Source organism: Eublepharis macularius, chromosome 10, assembly GCF_028583425.1.
Source record: "Eublepharis macularius isolate TG4126 chromosome 10, MPM_Emac_v1.0, whole genome shotgun sequence".
Classification (NCBI taxonomy): domain Eukaryota; kingdom Metazoa; phylum Chordata; class Lepidosauria; order Squamata; family Eublepharidae; genus Eublepharis; species Eublepharis macularius.
This window is the reverse complement of record NC_072799.1, coordinates 83415155-83436536: the sequence shown is the minus strand read 5'-3', so window position 1 is coordinate 83436536 and position 21382 is coordinate 83415155. Positions and strand designations below refer to the sequence as shown.

Below are 21382 nucleotides of genomic sequence, written 5' to 3'. Positions count from 1 at the left end.
CTCCATGGAATCCCTAATAGATGGCCACCTGCACCTCTGGTTCCCTAGGTAACATGTTCATTGCCCAACTATTTAGAAATTGAAATATCCTGTTATCTAAACTAAATCTTCTTTGATGCATCTTGAATGTGCCGTCTCTGGTAGAAGAAGACCAATATAAGTAGATAGTTCCAGTTTTCTTCCTGCTGGCTTTTTATGTCATTGACAACTATACTCTTTTAAAGCTACATCTTCATGGTTTCCTCCTCTACAAAGTATTCTAAACTCTCAATATTGCTTCTCTCCTTTAAAAATTTGAACAGCAATGGACCTTTAGAATTCTGTTTTCAAAGGAATAATATAGAATGATTCAGAAGGAGATAATTTTGTTTCATGTGAAATTTTGCTATGTTTCTTCTCAGTTTGGTTTTGGACCACAGGTTTTATTGTAACCCTAAAAGCCATTGAACCACCAATCCAGAACAGGGAGACTTCTGTCATAAGATGATACATCTTCTAGCTATTGTGAACCTCTCCATTAAGCTGACACCTCTGCTTGGGTCAGTGGATCAGTAACCTGAGAGATACCCACTCTTAAGTTCAATATGAGGACCACGGGTTGGAGTCAACTAGGTTTTCCACTAGGAAAAAGGGAGGAGGAGGTCCCCTTTGACCTTGAAAAAGGTTATGCTGAGGATCATGGGATCTGCATGGATAAAAGCCGTGTTGGATAGGGTCTATAAATTGGAGAGGAATTGGATGAAATTAAGTAAAAGTTGGCTGGATCTCTAGCATTTTGGAGACAAAACATATTCATACATCACAAAACAGTATATCTCACAAACTGAGAGACAGTTTGATGTAGTGGTTAAGAGCACGAGACTCTAATCTGGAGAACCGGGTTTGATTCCTCACTCCTCCACCTGAAGCCAGCTGGGTGACCTTGGGTCAGTCACAGCTTCTCGGAGCTCTCTCAGCCCCACCCACCTCACAGGGTGATTATTGTTGTGGGGATAATAATAGCATACTTTGTAAACTGCTCTGAGTGGGTGTTAAGTCATCCTCAAGGGCGGTATATAAACCGAATGTTGTTGTTGTTGTTGTTACCACAGAGAGTACCTTCCTTTTGGAGGACAACTGCTCCTAGCACACTAAACGCTATTCAGAAATGCCCCAGTGCCAGGAGGTGCCAGTGTATGCCTCAAGTCTGTCTGCTGCTTAGTTTAAAATCTTCTTGGGATATTGGGCAGTTATTGACACCTTGATGATCCAGTGGATATTGCAGAAGTTCTGTGAACCTTGTTCTTGAAATTCCAACATCCTTTTGTGCAGCTTCAAAGAATCTGTGAATCAATTGAAAGGTTCCAGGGCTTTGAACAAACTTTTATTGCTTCATAGTCTCTGTGCGCCACTTTGATGGGCATGAAAGCCATCCTCTGTAGTCTGAAGTGGCATTAGCTCCAACAGTAGAGAGCCTTGCAGGATATGGTGTTGATGTAAACATTGCTTTATGAAAAGGGATGGTGAAAAATGAGCATAAGAGTAACTAAATTGTACTTTGGGCACATTTGAAATTTAAAAGTATAAATAATTTTGTTTTCTACATGAAAAATTGTGAGCCTGAATTCCCCATTAGCACATGTATCCTAGTTTTTGCCATTTGAGAGAAAAAAAAGAAAACCTGAAAGTAGGAAATGCAAATCTTGAAGTGAAGAAAGCGTGTTATTTGGATACAAAGAGTTGCAGAATCAAATTAGGACTAATAGCTGTTTGGATATTGAGTTAAAACTTTGTATGTGCACTATTCCGTAGTATACTACAATAATAAATATTACTGAGTATTAGCTGTGGAGCAAGTTCACATTTAAACTATATGCATGCTTGAAACTAGGTTGTTTATGTGCATATTTTACATTAGAATTATCATTAATTATAGTGATTGGCTTGCATAAAATACTCATATTATGTTTCAAGCAAGTAAATGTTTGCTTTAAAAACATTTCACATTTCAAAAGAGAATATTTCATATCACTTTGTCAGCAGCACTCCCCCAAATTTCCAGTTTTCACTTTGGATTCGCTTGGTGGGTGGAGGGGGAGTCACAAATTCCCTCACATTTCCCCTTTTTACCTTGGGCCTTTACATCTCTTAACTAGAACAGCATGTCCCTCACCAGGTAAGGGCTATTGTCATGCTTGCAAAGCTCTGGAACTGAATAGAAGTGTGAAATAAGAGCTTAAGTGATCACATTGAATCAGTCCTAAAGGCTAACGTTTCGCTCTCTAACAGCACTGGAAATATAACCTGCAGGAAGATTTATAATGATGTTATTTCTTAGAACACTTAGCCACAATACGGCCCTTTATCGAAAGGAAATAAATGACTGGCTAAATGCATATAACCCTAATAAATAATAAAACTGGAAATACAAAAGAGGGGTAAAAATGAGGGTGCCTTGTACTGTTAAATGACTTTCCCATGTTAGATCCGAATTGTTACTATCATACCCTTCCTTCATGTTGAGAATTCTGACTATAGCAGATAATTGTCAAGCAATCAAACGATTTTCCGTCATCTGAATGGGCTGCATTATGTTTCCATTGCATTGTGTTTCCATTGCATCTCTTCCATTGCACGCCTCTTCCGGATGGTAATGATCACTCAATCCCTTCAACTCTATCCAGTTTTCACCACTGCTTTGTAGTTAGCTCTGAGTGCATGTTGTGTGTGTTTTTGTGTGCTGTTACACAAAACCCCATACCAGTGTGGACTGGTGTGAGCCACCCTTAGCGAGTCCATCTTATACTTTCTCAGCACCACTGATTGCTGATGTGGTTCAAATGCAATCTCTCCCCTTTTCTTCAAAGACTCACTATATAATCGGCCTTGTTTCTATATGAATCTCACAGGTTGTTCAGGCGGCCGGTCAGGAGAGTTGGTCTTAGCTAGATCCTTTAGGAACTTTAACGCTTCATCTTGTGGTTCTTCAGCTATGAATCCAGTGGATCGCCGTGTTTCCCCTGGAATCACACTGGTTCTCTCCAAACAAGCCTGTTCTTTACCTCCCTCCTCAGAAGTTTCATTATTCTGTGAGCTCTTCTGGGTGCCCATCTCTTGTTCTTGGAGAGATGCACCTGGCTGGAATTTCCTTTGTGAACGAGCGGCCACACTCACTCTTGCTACATGCTTTGCCAGATCATTCTCGAGTAACATGGGGGCACCCCTACTCCCCAAATTCCTCCCCAGGCCTTTGGATTGAATGTTCACTTTGGCAACAGGCACTAGCAAAGCAGCTCCTCCCGGCCCTTTAATTATCATGCCCCCCCCCCCAACTAGGCTTTTTGACTTCCCCAAGTGGAGTTTAATAACACCAGAACCTGAATATCTCCATGCCAACACTTGGGATCCATCCACTACCACAGGTTCACTGTAATCAGGATCCATGCCTCTCTCAGGGGTAAATATCCCACCCTCTGGCATGTCCAGTACTTAATTTGGCAGTTGGTCTCTCTAATGCCTGGTTCTCCAGAACATTCTGAGACTTTGGGGAGGGGAGGCAAAATTGACAGCACCTTCAGGGAGGCGTAGATGAAATTAAACAAATCCTCTGAGGAGCGATCTCAGCCGGCTCTGTCCTTTTAAACTACCCTCGTGTAGAGAGATAAAATTTAAACTCTGCTTCCCAGCTAACGTTGCATCTCCCGGCACTTGAGCGTCCCTGTGTAAGATGTCTGATGTAGACAGACTCAGTGTTAACTGCTGAGGTGCAGGCTGAACTTGTATGGAAACATTCACTTGTTTTGGTTTTAAAGAGGCTGTTTGTTCATTTTAGGATAATTGTTCTGCACGTTTCCTGTTTCACTACACTGGTGACATCTTCTCCATGATCTCTCCTTTCTGCCATGAGGTGTTTCTCTGGTTCTTTTGCCACCCCCCCCCCCCTGCATGATGTTTTTCAGACAAATGAGGTTCTTTATGTGGCTCACACTTTTTAAAATACTTTTCTGAGGAGAAATTTTGCCTGTGAGCTGTTTTTATTTCTTCAGCCTTGAAACTGACACTCGTGCCGTCACCCTTCCCAATTCTAGCATAAACCAGATGGTGAAAGACAGAATAGCTACAATAAATTGCAAACTAGCCATATAGCAATGATGTAAATGAAGTTGGTTAGTATGTGAATACCTTATACAAAGCCTTTTTTATATTTGTTTCAGCTGTGGATCATAAGCAATATAATCCACTATAGTGATGCAAATAGGGCAATGGAATATGGGAGCGAACAGCTGGAGCCCTTGCAGCTTCCAGTTCCGGCTGTCACAGCGCCAGGTCAGGTCAGCCTTCTCATCCAGAATTAAATCCTGGATGGCTGCTGTTTTTCCTATGACTGACCTAGCATTTAAAAGCAAGATTTTATTGTCCAATGGGATATTGATTTGGTCATCAGAGTCATCCTGGCTTGAAGAAGAACCAGAAGGGGCAGCAGCTCACAGAGTCATGTATGAACCCCATCCATGCCAAGACTAATGCAGACCTGTTGTTCTGAACCAATGTTTCATGCTGTAACTTGATGTCATATTGCCAGTGTGTCTTTCACAGGCTTATTGCAGGTGCTTATCTAACGGACTGTAGAAACGTCCAGTGCTCATGACCTCGTGTACAGCTCACTCTTGTGTGTTGCTATGTCTTGCTTTTTCAGTGATTCAACTTGATAGTACAAATATGTGAGATGTTCCCAGGGTGAGTTCGTTCCAAAAATCCTGTTTGCTGTTGGGAGGGGGGAAGGAGCAAATGTGTAGGTTAAGAGGAAGGATTTTTCCACGTGTTACTATTCCTGTCAATCTTACTCTTACTGCTTAGATGCTTACCTTACTTCTAAGTAATCCTATGGACGTATCTGTGGAAATGATTTGATTTCTGAATAAAGCCATTTAGCCAAGAGCCTGGATTTCTTGTTGCAATGGTACAGGGATCTGCCTGCCATAGCCTGTCATCCATAGCCTAACACAAATGTCTGATGTCCCTTTCCCTTACTCTTCTCCTACCTCCATATCTCCCTCCACCCAATACACAATTGTGGCACCATCCCCTGCTCTACTTTACTCCCTCAAACACATCCCCAGCCAGCAGGTGAGACAAGGACACACAACCACAAACAAGGACAAACGACCATACTTAAACACGAGAATCTAGATACAAGCTCCCCCTGGTACCCGTACCCTCCCTCCTGCACAAAAGAGCAAACCCATTGTCTTCTTCCAGGTTGGCTTCATGTGGGCAGTAGTATTGTTTCACCAGCCACTGTCAGTCAGAACATGAAAACAAAGACAAGTTACAGGACAAATTGCTCCAAATGTTAAAAGGCGCCGAAGTACACTGATACCCTGATATATGTAGACCCATAAGATTGTGGAACTATGCCTCTGAACATGTGCTTCCCTAGCAGTGTGAAGAATTGCTTGTGCAACTGTTTGATTTGGTGAGTGAGAAAGGAAGGAAGGGACTGTTCAGTCTCGTCCCCTTTCCCTTTCCTTTGAGTAAGCAATGGGTGACGTTGGTAGTAATTCGACAGGGATGTCTCATATGTGCTAACCCATAGGATAGGCACTAGTGTCTATATGTACATGCAGAATCCCAGTACTGTATACTCATATGGCTGCAAATTATGGTATTGCAATGTATAATTATTCCAAAGAGTAGATACTTTCACTTGGCATGTTGAATGAGCTGAAGTTGGACTGTAAGAAGAAAGACCTTTCTTGATCTCCCTTGACAGAATATTCTATTATACATACACTATTAGATTAAACAGATAAGAGGTTTGATTCGTTATCCCATCCAGGTTTGCAAGAGGCAGAAAAAAGACTGTAGACCAAGCGGGTTGGCAGAGGGATGCATTCATATACCACCCCCTCAGTTGTTCAAGTTTCAGATCTGATGGTACTAAAGAAGAGCAAGTAGAGGGGAGTAGGAATTGATTGGCAGCTGATCCTTTCCTCGTGTTTTCCAGAAGTGTGATGCTGCTCTAAACACTCCTCCTCTCTCCACTTCTTACTTTGATCCTCCCCCCCCCCAATAATTCTCTCCAGTTATGCAACAGTTTCATTTTCACCTTTATAAAATTAGTCGTTGGGCCTGCTGTGCAAGTATGAGGAGCTGGGAGTAACTGCTGGCAGCTGAACGATCTCCCCTTTGCAGAACAGCCTCTTAACAAAGCCCATGGCCAGTGCAAGATGAAAAACAGCTTGTGTAGCTTGATTCCTGCTGTGCCTGCTATCAGCAATACTGTATCTTCTTAATCAACGTTCCTAAGCGAGGAATGAGGTGGAATTTGCCAAGTACATTTTATTCAAAGCGCTAATACGATCTTGCATGCCGCTTCGGTTCCCCTCTCTGAATTTTTGTGCCTTTGCTGGTTAAATCAAGGTTTGCCAAAAGGGGTGTCCCCTGGCAAATGCTGGGGTCATGCCATGTTGTGGCCTTGTTGCCAGAGTGCTCACGTGATCGAAAATAGAGGGACAGAAAATTAACCAAATATGAAATTGGTGACTAGAGGAGGAATGCTCAATCTGAAGAGATCTTGGTTGGCTGAGCAGAATGCCTAGTTGGGTGTCTCGATCTAGCCCGTTCTCCGTTTAAAAGGTGATGTGCAGAGGGGCAAAGGGTGGCTACGAAGCTCTGCATTCCTATCGCAGGTAAGCGTGAGTGGACAGAAGGGCATTAGCGGTTTAAAATGTGAAGCGAAAAAGATACTAACAGTCTTTATCGGGTTTTCCGGTTCAGTAAACTGCAGAAACAAATGTCAGACTAATCCTGGATCTGTAGGTTTGTTAAAGCAGCCAATTCTGCTGTTGGGTGCGTATGTATTTGTCTCTCTTTCTGGGCTTTTTTTCTTTTTCTTTTTTTATTTCCGAGACCCAGTGTCGTTATTCCAGGATTAGAAATGGCACAATTTTTACTGGTCCTCAAATGTTTTCCTAGTTCATTTGCCTGTGCTTAACTCTATTAGGCATTTGCAGTCTGAAAAAATACGGATGGTAACTTTACTGCCCAGTCATTCTCCAGGTTGTTACGTCAAAATAACCAAATGTTTCTATGACGTCCCCCCTTTTTTTACTTAAACAATGTAAATGGCACTGGAGGCATTTTTAAATTCAAAAATAACAAAATATTTTATTTAACATAGATGATAAAAGTCAGGTGAAATCAGGGTTGAACATTTCTGAGGTAACTCAATATAGATAACTCTGAAGTAAGATCAGTACATGTACATACTTAAGGTCTAATGTTCCAGGCTAATGAGAGTTTCTTAAAACTCTTCACAGTTACTTAAACCTTTATTTTGAGAGGCTTTTGTTCCCATGTTTCCCAAACACTTTCTTTGAATACTCTCTTCCTCTTTCTGGTTTCCAGAAGGCTGGTACCCTCTTTCCAGTACCCAAACCCCTTATCTTGAAACTCCAGTACTCATCTTGAGTTTTTAACTGACCTTTTAAGTTCTCCAAAGGCAGTTTCTAACCACACCAGATGAGGGATCTCTTCACTCTTCAGAGCGAACTCCCTCTTGGACTGAATAGGGAAATTCTCCTCTCACTAGAAGATCTGTCCCATTTATTTGGCCCCAGTGGGAGTCTGTTTCTACTTCCCAAACTTCCTTGCCAAGTTCCCCCCAGTTAAACTGAATTTCAAGACTGTTAGTACTCGACTCCTCTCACCTAGGGCTAAAACCAGACTCCCTCTTCCCTAACATCCAGTTCAAAAGTCTTTCTCTGATCAGCTTATGCTACTCAGTCAGATTCCTTGGAGTAGCCTGTCGCTCAAGGCTCTCTGTTTCTGTTAAGAATTAACCCTTCACAGTCCTTCAGCTGTTTGTACAGTGCTTCTAAAAAGTGCAGTCTGTCACATGCCCCACTCTTTGAGACACTGCTGGGCTAAGTTGCAGCAATTGCCCTTTGCTTTAGTTTGGTTTGGGTGGATTGGATGTGATTCTTTGATGTGATATTGGTCTCGTGGCGTCTCATTGGTTCTGGGGGGATTCCATTCCTGTGTTTCAGTTCACTTCTGCTGGGCTGAGTTGCAACAGTGTCCCTTGCTTCAGTTTGCTTTGGGTGGAATGGATGTGATTCTCTGTGTGGTGTTGGCCCCCTTCCTTCACTTTGGTTCTGGAGGGATTCCATTCCTGTGCTTCAGTTTGCTTCTGTTGGGATTTCCCTGGAATGAGCTCAGCTTGCATTTGGAAACGTGCGTCGGCCAGGGCAGCCTTGCTGCATTGTGTTTCTGCAATGGGAGTCAGTTTGACTTTTTTCCCTATAGGGAACAATGGAGTGGTTGGGGGCCCATTGAATTGGCCCCTGGGGTTCAATCTTCCTGAAACTTATGGGGTAATTAGAGGATAATAAGAAGTGGGTTCCCTGAAAATTTGGTGGCATTTTCAGGAAAAATACACCCCCCCCCCAAGCACCCTGGATACCCCGCAAATATTTTTCTCCTTAGGGAATAATGGAGAGTGGGGGGGCACCTTCTTTGGGGGCCCATAAAATTGGCTCCTGTGGTCTGATCTTCATGCAACTTGGTGGTTCTTTAGAGGACAGTCAGGAGTAGTTCCCTCCTATTTTGATGAAGTTTGGTTGGAAAAGGCCCCTCTAGCCCACTGAATTGCTCCTAGAGTGATTTTCCCATAGAAAACAATGGCCAAATTATTCAGAAATACCCAAACTGAATTAGAGAATTAGTTCAGAATTTAGGAATTATGATTTTTTTCTCAGTTTCAATAAAAAATTCAGATTTTTTTATCTGCATTTGTTCAGCTTCTCTGTCAGCAAATACCAACCTCCCCTCCCTCCTTAAACAAATGGCAAATTTAGGAATACATTCAGCTAAAAGCACGGAATTCCAAAGGGACTTAAGATGGGCGTAATGAGCACTTCCCTCCAAGAAACAGTGCATGTATCTTGACCACATTTTATCCTCTGAACATCTGAGGAGAGTTAACTATGAGTAGGAAACTTGTCCAAGTGAGCTTTGTTGTTTAAAGAAAAGAATTTCAACCAGGTTTTCTTCTTTCTCCTCTTCTCCTCTCCCTTCTCTCCCTGGTTTCCATTACAAGTCACCAGCTTCGGGTAAAGCAGTTTTTCCAAGATGACAATATTTTATTATTATTTATCCATTACCCTGAGCCCCATGGGAGACATAATATAAAACATGCTTGATTAGAGGTGGAGAAACTTCGGCACGCTGTGCAGGGGCAATTTGTATCTAATGGGGCTCTCTCTCCTCATTAACATCTGGAAAAAAGTGTGGCTTTTTTCAGCCACTCATTCAAGACAATCATTCTAACTTATCTTCTGGTACTGAGCTGTCCAACAAATAGCGAGTACTTCAAGAAGAGCTTCTTGCTCTCCTCAGTCTTAAGTGGTCATAGGTTTTCTCTTAAAACTATCTTTGATAGTGGTTTCTTCTTCTGCTGCTTCTTCTTCTGCTGCTACTACTAACAATTTTCTCTCGTTGCTCTCCTGCTAGTGAAAATGTAAGCAAATAAGCTAGAGATTCCAGAAAAGGCAGACGCTTTTTTTTTGCAAAAGGTAGTAAACATTCATTAATTAGCGACTGAGTTTAATTTAAAGATATAAAGTGCTTGAACACTGCAAACATCTAGGCTATCAGGGCCATGTTCCCTGCGTGTCTTTATGCTTTTACATAAATAACTTACAATAAACAAGGTGGAAAAAATGATCAGGTTTGGCTTGAAGTGATGTTATCATTTTTGTTCTTGTATTAAAATTTCAACATTTCTATTAGTGTCAGTTTAACACAACTCTGTCTTGCGATTATTACTTAAGCCTTGGCAGGATTCATTCGATGTTGCACGACTGCCCTCTACAGGATGCCAATGAACATGCAGAACGAGTTCATTACAGAGTGGCAGCTTCAACGTTGCGATAAGGAAGGTTGCTTTCGACCCTTCCTACTAAATGAGACTTAGGAAGAAATGAATTATTCTCTGCTCACCAACTGTCAGCAAAAAACCCGAACGTTTGGCTTTCTATTCCAAAAGAGAGCATCCACCATCAGAGATCTTTGTTTTGTTCTCTTTGTGGTGCAGAGCTTTTTTCCCCTTTCTTTGCAGAGGCTCTGGCAGAATGTACTGTTCTACTCCAAAAGGTGTCCGAGATCCAATTTAATTTCAGTATCTTCTGCAGTTTGACTTGGTTACTGGTAATTGCATCTATCTTACTTGAATGTCTGCATTCTTTGGGGTCTGAAAGCCCTGCTGTGCCGGAGCAGGCAAAAAATTGCGGTGAGGAACTATCTTAATCTGCTGCACTCACCAACACATCCATTGTCCGGTTTCTGACATGCATATTCATCATGTGAGGACCTTGTGTTTGAGATGATATAATTTGATTTGATGTTAGCTGAGAGTCTCTCTACACAGGACGCCTGGACACGTGTTCGCCAAAGGCTGGGAAATGCAATGTTAGCCAGGAAGCGTAGTTTCACAGCCCTCCATCACCTCTGGTGTGCTGGACTGTCTCCCCTTCCAAAGCCTTTGCCCTGACAACCTCACTGCTTAAAACTTTGAATTAACCGAAGGGGGGGACAGAAGAGGAGACACCAGAGGTGGTGGATGGCTGTGAGAGAATCCATCCCCTTCAGAGCGATCTCCACCAGCTCTGGCGTTTAAAATTATGCTTCCTGGCTAACATTGCTACTCTCAACACATGAAGAACATGTGTCTGAAGTCTTGTGTGGAGAGAATCTAAGACTGCAACCAGAAAGTGACAAGCCAGCCCTGCCACCCCACTTTCTTTTGTGATATTAGCTACAGATATTGCTGGCGATTATATCAGGTGGATGGCACAGAAGAACCAAGAAAAGTTTCATTTGTGTGTCTTTGTTGGGCCAGGTATGGTCAGGAGGGTATTTTTCCCTGTTTTTTTTCATATATTAAACTATTTATAACCCATCTTTGCTGCTCAAGCAAACGTATGAATCTAAACATTAAAAACATACAAAATACAGTAAATCCCATTTACCCTCCGCCTGCAGCTGAAACTCCATTAAAGCCTCTGCAAATAAAATGGAGTTTAAGGTCCTCTTAAAATCTTGGCAGATGGTGCCCCCTGAGGCTGATGATGATGTTGGGGAAAGAATTTTACTTTAGACACGCAAACAAGTTACTTGTGCAAACAGAAGTTATCAATGCACACTTTTTTACTATCTCACTATGTCGCCCAGAGAATTAAAAAACCCTTTTCAAATATTAATAATAAAACTTTTAAAATAATAGCAATAATGAAAATAATAATGAACCCTTAAAAATAACAGTATAAAAGCAATTGTTCTGGGCTTAGAGGATTAAAGGAAGAAATAGATGAAAATAAGGACAAGTATTTAGTATTTTTATCTTGAAGTAACTTCAGAGAAAATATCTTCCTTTTCTTCTCAAAATCCAAAGAGGCTCTTTGCCTGTATTAACACAGACTCCCTGTACTGATGCATGTTTAATTTCAAGTAAATCCCTCTAGTTTGAATAGGATTAATACTTGGCAGTGTGCACAAGATTACAGCCAAGTAAACATGCATAGGTACAGGAGACCTGTGAAAGGATCGATTTCTTTTTTCAGTCTTTCCCTTAGAGAGAGTGTTGCAAATACGAAGGTTTTTGTGAGCCATTTCACCTCCTTGAGTGATGGGAATTTTCTTGTGCGAGTGTTTATTCCTTGCTTTGTCACAAAATGACAGCTTTTGGATGCTCTTTGTTGTCTGCCCATTTCGAATTAACATGCTGCTGGCTAATCTTAGCCAAGTTTGGATCTGAAGAAATATTCATTATTGAACAAGGCTCTAAGCCACACGTGGACACCGTCTGGTCCTTTCCATTTCTCTTTGTTTACAGGAGAGCAGTGGTAGGTGTTTGGTGCAGACCTCAAAGGTGCAGGTTTTTGCTTCAGCCGTGGCTATCACACATGTATTTATTTATTTAAAATTTCTATTCCGCCCTCCCCGCGAGCGGGCTCAGGGCAGATAGCAACATATTAAAATACAAAATACAATAAAAACGACATATTAAAATACAATACAAATCCATACACATTTAAAACAGGATGGTATGAAAATGCACCTTTCTCTTGTGGCTGAAGGTAGCTTACAGTTCTAACTTAAAGCCATCCATAAAACAACAAAACCCCGTTACCTCCCCCAAATCCCTACAGCTAAAACCCAATTAATAATCTGAGCAAATAAAATAAACTTAAAGTGCCTTGTGAGAACTTCTAAGGACAATGCTTTTCTTACCTCCTCAGAGAGCCACCTTTGAAAAGAAAGAGACTTTAGCAGATGCTAGGCTAGCAAGCATAAGCAGCTCGACAGCCAGAAAGTGGCACCTAGAGGACCATCTCTGGCACAAGGAAACATAGCTTGGGGTGTCCAAACCGCTGTGAAGGGCTACAAAGGTCGTAATCAGCAGCACCTTGGATTAACTTGGAACAAACTCGCATGTGATCTAGCAAGGTGGTGCCCCCTGTGCCTGTCTAAATGGGAGGAGTGACTGTTTATAGAGTTCTGGGAATATTTTCACAGAGCAAAAGAAGGGAGATCTGTAGAAGGACGGAAGCTGTGTTGAGGGCCTGTCTTGGGCAAGTCAGGGGCTGTCTTTGGGCAATTCCATGCAGTCCAAATTAGATCACTCTGAAGTGACAACATTCCTATCAGGCGTCCCCAACAAGGTGCCTGTGGGTGCCATGGTGTTTGCCGATGCCTTTTCAACTATTTTTAGAAAGTGGGCAGGGTCAGATGGGGTTTTTGCCCAGCAAAGCTTCACTGGATATTTGATTGGCTATGCGGATTTGTTTTTTAAACATTGGTTCGGCAGTAGCTGCCACCACAGCTCAAGGATCTTCACTGTGTGACTGAATGTAAGATGCTGTAGCCGTTGTGTGCCAACCAATTTGTGGTTGCACCCACCATGCTGTACCAGAATTCCAAAGGTGCCTCCAGGCTCAAATAGATTGGGGATCCCTGGATTATATGAAAGACATTTTCTCCTTGCCAGAGAAGAATCTTGGATTTCTTTTATGGCTAAAGCTATGTTGATTATCATTGTATGGTTTTGATTAACGTTCTGATGGCCAATTACTGGGAAGAACATAGGAAGGCAGGGCCTGTTCTGGAAACTACCTTATTCTGCTCTTATTTAGCATGATTAAATCAGGTGTAGTCCCTTTCCCTCTGCCTTTTGTAGTCCCCTGTGACTCAGAGAAACTGGTCCCAGTATGAAAACAGAGTGGGGTGCAGAAGAGGAACAATGAACAAAAGCAAGGCAACTTGGGATGTCACATGTTCTCCTTTAATTTTATTTCACAAGGTGGTTGGGAAGATAGTAAGTATTACAGCATTTTGATTTTGAGAAATATGATAGATAACTTTTTTTAAAAAAGTAAAACTGATGCCTGTTAAGCTTTCGGATATGAATACAGGGTAAAATATTACTTCACTGTTTATTGAGTATGGCGTGCATTGGTGGTGGTGGCAATGAATCAGAGATCTCACATGCAATGGCTTGTTGGCATGCATTCAGTTGTTCTGCAGGCACAGTAGAGAGCAATTGGGGGCTCTTCTACCACCACCCAAGTTGGGAGACGTCAACGAAGGGGCACTTTTGGGCTAAACAGGTCCTGATGCCAGAGTTCTGAAGGTATTCAGACCAAAGAGAGGTTTGAGTAGCCTTCTCTTTATGGCAGCGGTATTGAAATGCAACCCCAATTCCATATGCCTGCTCTCAATAAGAGACACTTGCCGCAGCATTTGTTCTACTCTTTTGCTTTTTTTGCTAGACTCTTCATTTATTTTTCCTGATGTTTATTTCAGACAGATTAAGGCCGAATCCACATTACTCCTTTTTTAACACATTTTCCCCACCTTTTCCCCGCATTCCCAAGTGCTGGTCACATTACCTGATAAATCACATGTATCTCTTCCATATTCCTCTCGGATCTTCAGTCACTGTTTTCTTGCAGGAATTTCACGGTGGACGTGAACGCCTACAAGCGCAATTTACGCGCCTTTTTTTTAAACCACCCCCATTCAAGTATTTCTGGCCGTTCCCTGCGTTCCCATTGGCCGATTCTATTATCAAGTGCTCCGTAGTCTCTTAATGCCTGTTGGGAATTATAACTCAGATGTCTTCGAAATCATTTCTGGTTGAGTGTAAAAATATTTTTGGCAATGTAGCCTAATACCGGCCTCGCACAACTCCCTGTTTTTTTTTCTATTTTTTATTTTTCTCTAGATCAATGTAATAGCGAAATTATGGCGTATATTCCTGCGCAATAAAGATCACATAGCAGCACAGCTATCAGGCTTCCCGGCTTTCCCCACATATACTCAGTCCCCTATGAGCTTATTTAATTAGCTCGAATATTGCCTGGGATGATGTTCTAACATTTGGCACGTCTTTTTAAAAAGATTAATTTATTCTTATCAAAGCATCACTTTTATGTAGTACTGATGAATAAAAAAAATAAAACTTTATTTATTTCTTGCAAGATTCTTCCTATCGATATAGCAAAATTAAATATCCTAAATTATTGACGGTGCTTGAGTTGATTGGTGGTTGCAACAACAATGGGGTAACACACGTCTGGGAATATTGGATCTCCGTCAATGCCCCAACGAAATAAGGCATTGGTTTCTATTTAGCATAATACCGTTATGCCAAAGGTTCAGTCAAAAAAAATTGCAGCTTAAATGAGCCTCCACCAGCTCGATGAACGTGCTCTTGGACATTCGGAAGCGGCGCATCCAGCGACGGTCACATTGGAAGCATGAATGTGAATGGAGAGGAGAAATTTGTGGACTGGAGACAAACGGAAGATTTCCGTTAAAAATGCTGGTAATAGGTGAATGTGGATTCGACCTAAGTACCTACCAAGGTCTATCAGCATGGATTCTGCTTTACAAAGAACATGCAAAACATGCTTTCTGGAAACTTTCACAAGCTCTGGTTTCTGGAGGGCTTTACTATGGAATATACATTTTTTGATGAAAATGTTATTGAATTAACTAAATTAGCTCAGTATCTTAATTCAAGATAGCATTCTTTTTCACCTGCAACTGAGCATATTGCAATTGCCTAGTCAGCTGCATTTCGGCCTCCGCACCCCTTATCTCTACTCTGCTCTGATACTTATCCTTTGCATTGTTAGAACAATTGACCATTCCTGAGGCCATATATGTGAACCACTTCAGATTGTTCTGTATGCTTATTTAATGCTGTGTTGATGGCTTTTCTCCCTTTTGTTTTTTTATATTTGTGAATAGTAAAAGTTGTGGAACATAAAGTATGATATCATTTAAATATTAGGTGTGCTTAATTATTAGGAACCTGAATATGTCTGTTTCCCCTTCCTTCTAGGCAAGCCAATGAAGAATACCAAGTACTAGCTAACTCCTGGCGTTACTCTTCAGCTTTTTCAAACAAGCTTTTCTTTACTATAGTTGATTATGATGAAGGTGCAGATGTTTTTCAGCAGGTAAGAATGGGACACTGACAAATGATCAAACGTGTAAATCTCTTCTTAAAAGAAGTATATCAATTTGCTTCATTATATACTCCATTTCAGATTTTTTAAAAAATATACATAAGCGTAGCCTTGACCTGGATAGCTAGGTCAGCCTGATGTCATCAGATCTCAGGAGCTAAGCAGGGTCAGTCTTGGTTAGTAATTGGATGGGAGGCCTCCAGCGAAGACCAGGGCTGCAGAGGCAGGCAATGGCACGCCACCTCTGTTAGTCTCTTGCTGTGAAAACCCCAGCAAGGTCGCCATAAGTCTGCTGTGACTTGAGGACACTCTCTACCTCTTCATATGTAAGCAAAGATGATGGTTAGGTTATTTGTTGAGGTTACGGATGTGAACATGCCACCATGCTAGTACAAAATATATAAAGTGGACAATTTTGCCATTCTAAGACGTATAAAGCAAGCTATATCCATTGGTAGGTTTCTACTAACAGAATAGGGAGCAGTTTTTACTTTCTCCCTTTCCATGGCAGACCTCCATCTTGCCCTTCATGCTGCTTCCAGGGCCCCCCCATCCCCCAGAATCAGCATTTTGGGCTTCAGGAGGATGAGGAAGACAAGAAAGCCTTGTTCTGCTGACGAAAATCTCTTCTGTTTGTGGGAATTACTGTTTTTTCCAGCCCAGTATGTATAAAAATTAATATATTTGTAATTTCTTAAGTTGATGGTGGAAGGAGTTGAAAATCATGTGATCACATTATATTGACTTTTTGGAGAAATGATGTTTTCCTTCTTTGGTTTATATGAGGAAATGTTTAATGTGATAGAAACAGTCTCAGTTGATTAAAATACACCAAGCGCGACTCTCTTTGTCACTTTCAGCCGAGGGAGCGGCTGTCCAAAGCAGCCATTTTATTTTGTCCCCTCCCCTAGTAATGTATAATTGTAGTTTCTCTGTAATATGATGTCTCATTGGACATTTTCCTGTCCTCACGCCACAAAACAACAACATTCGATTTATATACTGCCCTTCAGGACAACTTAACATCCACTTGGAGTGGTTTACAAAGTATTTTATTATTATCCTCACAACAATCACCCTGTGAGGTGGGTGGGGCTGAGAGAGCTCTGAGGGAGCTTGATTGACCCAAAGTTACCCAGCTGGCTTCAAGTGGAGGAGTGAGGAATCAAACCCAGTTCTCCAGATTAGAGTGGTATGTAAACTAAATGTTAGATAAACTGAACGTTAGATAACTTGAATTTCCTAATATTTGGAATTCCATTAAAGTTAGTAGGAAACAGCAATTTCCTACCAGAAACGGTGAACTGCTTCATTAAAAATCTTTTCCTTCAGTCCTCTGACCTTTCCCTTGTGCCTGTGCCGTCCCAGAGAGTCGAGCAGATGAAGAAAGTGCACAGTAACCACCATAGTTTCCAGACAATAATGCCTGGGCATTGAATAATGACTATAATCTGGCATTCAGTGTATCTCTAGGACAAATGCTAGTCATGACAGAGTGAAGCAAAGAAAAGTATGTCATGCCCTTCTGTATATACTGTTTGCTCCTATTCAAAGGGCACCTTTGGGAAGCTTATCAGTAGCAGATCCACCTGAAGGGGAAAGATTTTTCTACTGATCCCAGTTCCAGTTGTGTGTTGTGTAGCCTGATGATCTCTTTTGCCTGGAAGATCACCAGCTCATAAGGCACAATGTACATTTGGTTTTCAGTAGATATAGGCTATGTTCTTGCAGTCTTCTCCATGCGCCAGCCTCCTTTTCCATGCCTCTGTTTTACATTGCTGCCACACAAGTGCATATTCTTCCCTAAAAGCAATATCTGGTGCTGCAAATCACAGGCAGCAAAAACCTGTTAATCACTTTCTCTCCCTCTATATAAAATCTACCAATCTGTCTAAATCCAACTAACAAACCTTATTTTTATAGATCTAAAAAGGGGCCTAAAGTAAATATAAAATTTCCTTATTGATTTACAATGTATCTTTGAATCTACTAATTGTATGTATAAAAATAAAGTAAATATATACACCACAGCAGATAAAATGGGAATAAAATGTAGCCTGAGGTGCTTGGAAAAAGAGAGAGATCTGTTTGAGCATGCATACCGTTAATCAAGAATAAATGGCCAGGGAGGAGCAAGGGGATAACAAAGCAGCTGTGCCTGGCTTTCAGCTGGAAAATGCCCGTGTGGTGCTTCAGAATTTCGTAAGTAGTGTCAGGTTACAATCACAGGCTTTGTACGCACTTCAGTCCCCCTCCCATGGCAAAACCTTGTCATCGTCACTTAGAGGACACTTTGGTCCTTATTTTTTTCCAGCCTTCACAGCAGTCTGTCTGAGGAATGTGTTTCACTTTCATTGCCCAGCAGGCTTGCCAGATCTCCAGCCACAGTGGGAACCCCTCACCCCCAGCCTCCGCCCCTTGCTGCCACTTCCCTACCTGGTGGGGAAAGAGGCACCTGGAAAGCCCAGAGACAGACCAGAGGCATACTTGTGCCCACCCATTGTGCCAGGAAATGACATCATTTCTTGCATGACACAGAAGGCAAGAGTTGCGCTCAGGTCCAATTCTTTAAAAAATTGGCCCAAAGACTTTGTTTCAGGCTGATTTTTAGAAAACTGGCCCCTGGAGAGACCCATTGCTTCTGCATCATGCTGGAAATGAAGTCATTTTCTGACAGGATGGCTGGAGTGGGAGAGCGCACGCATGAGGTGAATGCCCAGTGCCCCCAGCCCCCGGTTTGGCCACTAATATCTTTGCTCCCTAGGCAGCCTGTCTTGCTTTCTGTAGACATCAGTGGGGTTGTAAATATTCACAACTGTAAAATTTGGATTTGGAAATACAGAGAATATAGAATATTCTGAATATAACATTCAGTAAATTCTGAATATTTCTGAATTGAATTGCATCGTCCCCCTTATTTACCTTGGAATCAGATGTGTGTAAAATGTAGATAGATAAGCTACTGCAGTTCTTACTGAAGAGATAATAGGGATTATCACAATCCTATGCGGGCAGATATTGCAATCAAATTTTGGTGGTGTGCCCCCTGGGAGATCCATTGAGCACAAGGAGTTAACCTCAAGCAACTACCCTGCTCACTTTTTAAAAAGCTACTTTAGGGTTGCGAATTACAAGTTGGGAAATTCCTGGAGATTTGGGGGTGGAGCCTAGTGTAAGGATCGTCCAGGTAACTCTCAAAAAGACTTCACTACATGAGTTAAAGAACTTTATTGACAAGCTACCAGTTTCGGGCTTCTTTGACAGAAAAGACATTTCTCTACAAGCAGAGGACATATAAACAATTCTAAGTGTGGGTGAATTCCCAAATCCCCACCCCCTTAGGTAATGGTCAGGTACGTTCAAAGGGAAGCCTCCAGGTGGGGGAAAGCAGAGTTAATGTATGTGAAGCATCAAGGCCATGAGTGCCCGTACAAGCATCTCTTCCCAGGCTAAGGAGAGAGGAGTTTAGAAGGCGTACAGATAACAGCCGAGACAGCCCCTCCCCTTGCATACTTTCACATCACAGTCAGAACATAGCTTCAGCCGTTAGTTATACCCATATTATTAGAGCACAGACATTACACAGGATCTTGTTGGGTATGACAGGTGATGCACCACAGGTGATGCACCTTACATCTAGGGAGGGGAGGGACCTCAATAGAGTATAATGCCATAAAGTCCACCCACCAAAGCAGCGATTTTCTCCAGAGCAAATGATCTCTGTTGTTTGGAGATCAGTTGTAATTCTGGGAGATCTCCAGGCCTCATTTGGAAGTTGGCAACCTCAATGTAATAGATGGAAAACATATGTTGAAGTTAGGGCTTCTTACAAGTATATGCGATAAGGTCACCTAAATAGAGACATCATATATCTAATTCCAAGCCAGGCCATAGATGAATAGATCTGCAAAATGGAGCTAGGGACTAGCTAGAGGGGATTTCTCCACCAACCTCAAGATTAAAATGCCTGAAAATAATAGAAACAACACCCGTAGCTGTTAAGAAAGAATGCTCACTGAGCTCTCTGTTGCCATTTTGGAGGCTGCCAGGCCTTCCAAGCCTTGGTTTATACAGCAAAGCCATGGTGGAGAGGATGGAGCAGGGTGAAGTCGGAGGCCGAAATGGCCCTGGAAAGGGTGCCATCCCCTAGGGGACAGGCCTGGCAGTGACCACTGGAGACTTGCTACCCACGTAGGGTTGCCAGCTCGAGGTTGGATAATTCCTGGAGATCTGGGGGGTGAAACCTGGAGAAACCTGGAGAAAGTGGGGTTTGGGGAGGGAAAGGACCTTGGTATGGCATAGTTCCATAGAGTCCACCCCCCAAAGTAGCCATTTTCTCCAGGTGAACTGATCTCTGTAGCCTGGAGACCAGTTGTAATTCTGGGAGATCTCTAGCCACTACCTGGAGGCTGGCAACACTATACCCACACCACTCAGCTGGACCCAGCAGCAACAGTGCAAGTAAGCCTGGCCTGGTGGCCGGTGCACAAGTATCTTTTCAGTATCCATGGTTCAGATACAGGAGACTCTGGTGTCCAAAACTCATTTCACAACAAATTCTTTAAGATGCTATGTGAAGAGAGCTCATTTAAAATGTCCCAAAGAAACTGGAATTTATTCATAATAGCCATGAAATTAAATCCTGCCCTCAAGTCAGAGTTGACTTATGGCGAACCCTCGTAGGAGTTTTCATGGCAAGAGACTATCAGGGGTGGTTCGCCATAGCCTGCCTCTGCAGCCCTGGTCTTCACCAGAGGTCTCCCATCCAATTACTAACCAAGGCTGACCCTGCGTAGCTTCTGAAATCTGATGAGATCAGGCTCTCCTGGGCTAATAAAGGTGGTTAAATCATCAGACTCACATGATCTCTCTCTGCTGTTATTAGACCAAGATTAAAAAGACTAAAGTCTTTGATGAAACTTGTTTTGTTGTGACATCTGGATGTGGGTTCCTTATTGGTGTGAGTTTACTTTCATTCCCAGAAATTTAGCACAGTTTGTAAATTGCAGCTGGTATTTGTTGTTGAGTCTCTGAGCTCCGTGCATCCGAAGGAGAAATCAAACATTTGAGTCTCACCAGGGCTTTTTTTCAGGGGGAACGCGGGGGAACGGAGTTCCGGAACCTCTTGAAAATGGTCACATGGCTGGTGGCCCCGCCCCCTGATCTCCAGACAGAGGGGAGTTTAGATGGCCCTCCGCGCTGCAGAGCGGTGCAGAGGGCAATCTCAACTCCCCTCTGTCTGGAGATCAGGGGGCGGGGCCACCAGCCATGTGACCATTTTCTCTGAGGGCAACCCACTGAGTTCCACCACCTCTTTTCCCAGAAAAAAAGCCCTGAGTCTCACAATTACCACATCCGTCACTAACAAACTCCATTTTATTTGTGATCTCTGAAACGAGCAGTTGTTGCATTTTTTGGCTAGCAAAGGTATTTTACCTTTATATATTTGAACTGGAAACTAGTTGTAGAGTGTGCACATATTTAATACGTTGTCCACAGTTTCCTGAATTCCTAATTATGGTAAGAGGGAGCTTCCTAACTGATGGAATTATTTCCGATAATTATGAGAAGGCAGAAAGAAAGGAGAAAAAACAGATATTCTTATTTAATATTTAATGGCATCTTTGTTGTCTGTTGTAGCTCAATATGAACTCTGCTCCGACGTTCATGCATTTCCCTCCCAAAGGTAAGCCCAAGAGAGCTGACACGTTTGACCTGCAGAGAATTGGATTCGCAGCAGAACAGTTAGCTAAGTGGATAGCTGACAGAACTGATGTTCATGTAAGTCACTTGACAAAGTTAAGAGACTGATTCACACTTATCTTCATGTTCTGTGATGAATTGACACCAGAAACTGGGGCTCT

At 42.2% G+C, this 21382-nt stretch overlaps 1 protein-coding gene across 1 annotated transcript in view; it reads left to right on the top strand.

Moving 5' to 3' along the window:
- The window catches only part of TUSC3 (tumor suppressor candidate 3), a 218884-nt gene that overhangs the window by 73815 nt on the left and 123687 nt on the right, over positions 1-21382 (top strand). Inside the window, exons 3-4 of the mRNA XM_054990060.1 lie at positions 15392-15509; positions 21159-21299. Coding sequence (XP_054846035.1) covers positions 15392-15509; positions 21159-21299 — 259 coding nt within the window. The remainder of the gene's footprint in view (positions 1-15391; positions 15510-21158; positions 21300-21382) is intronic.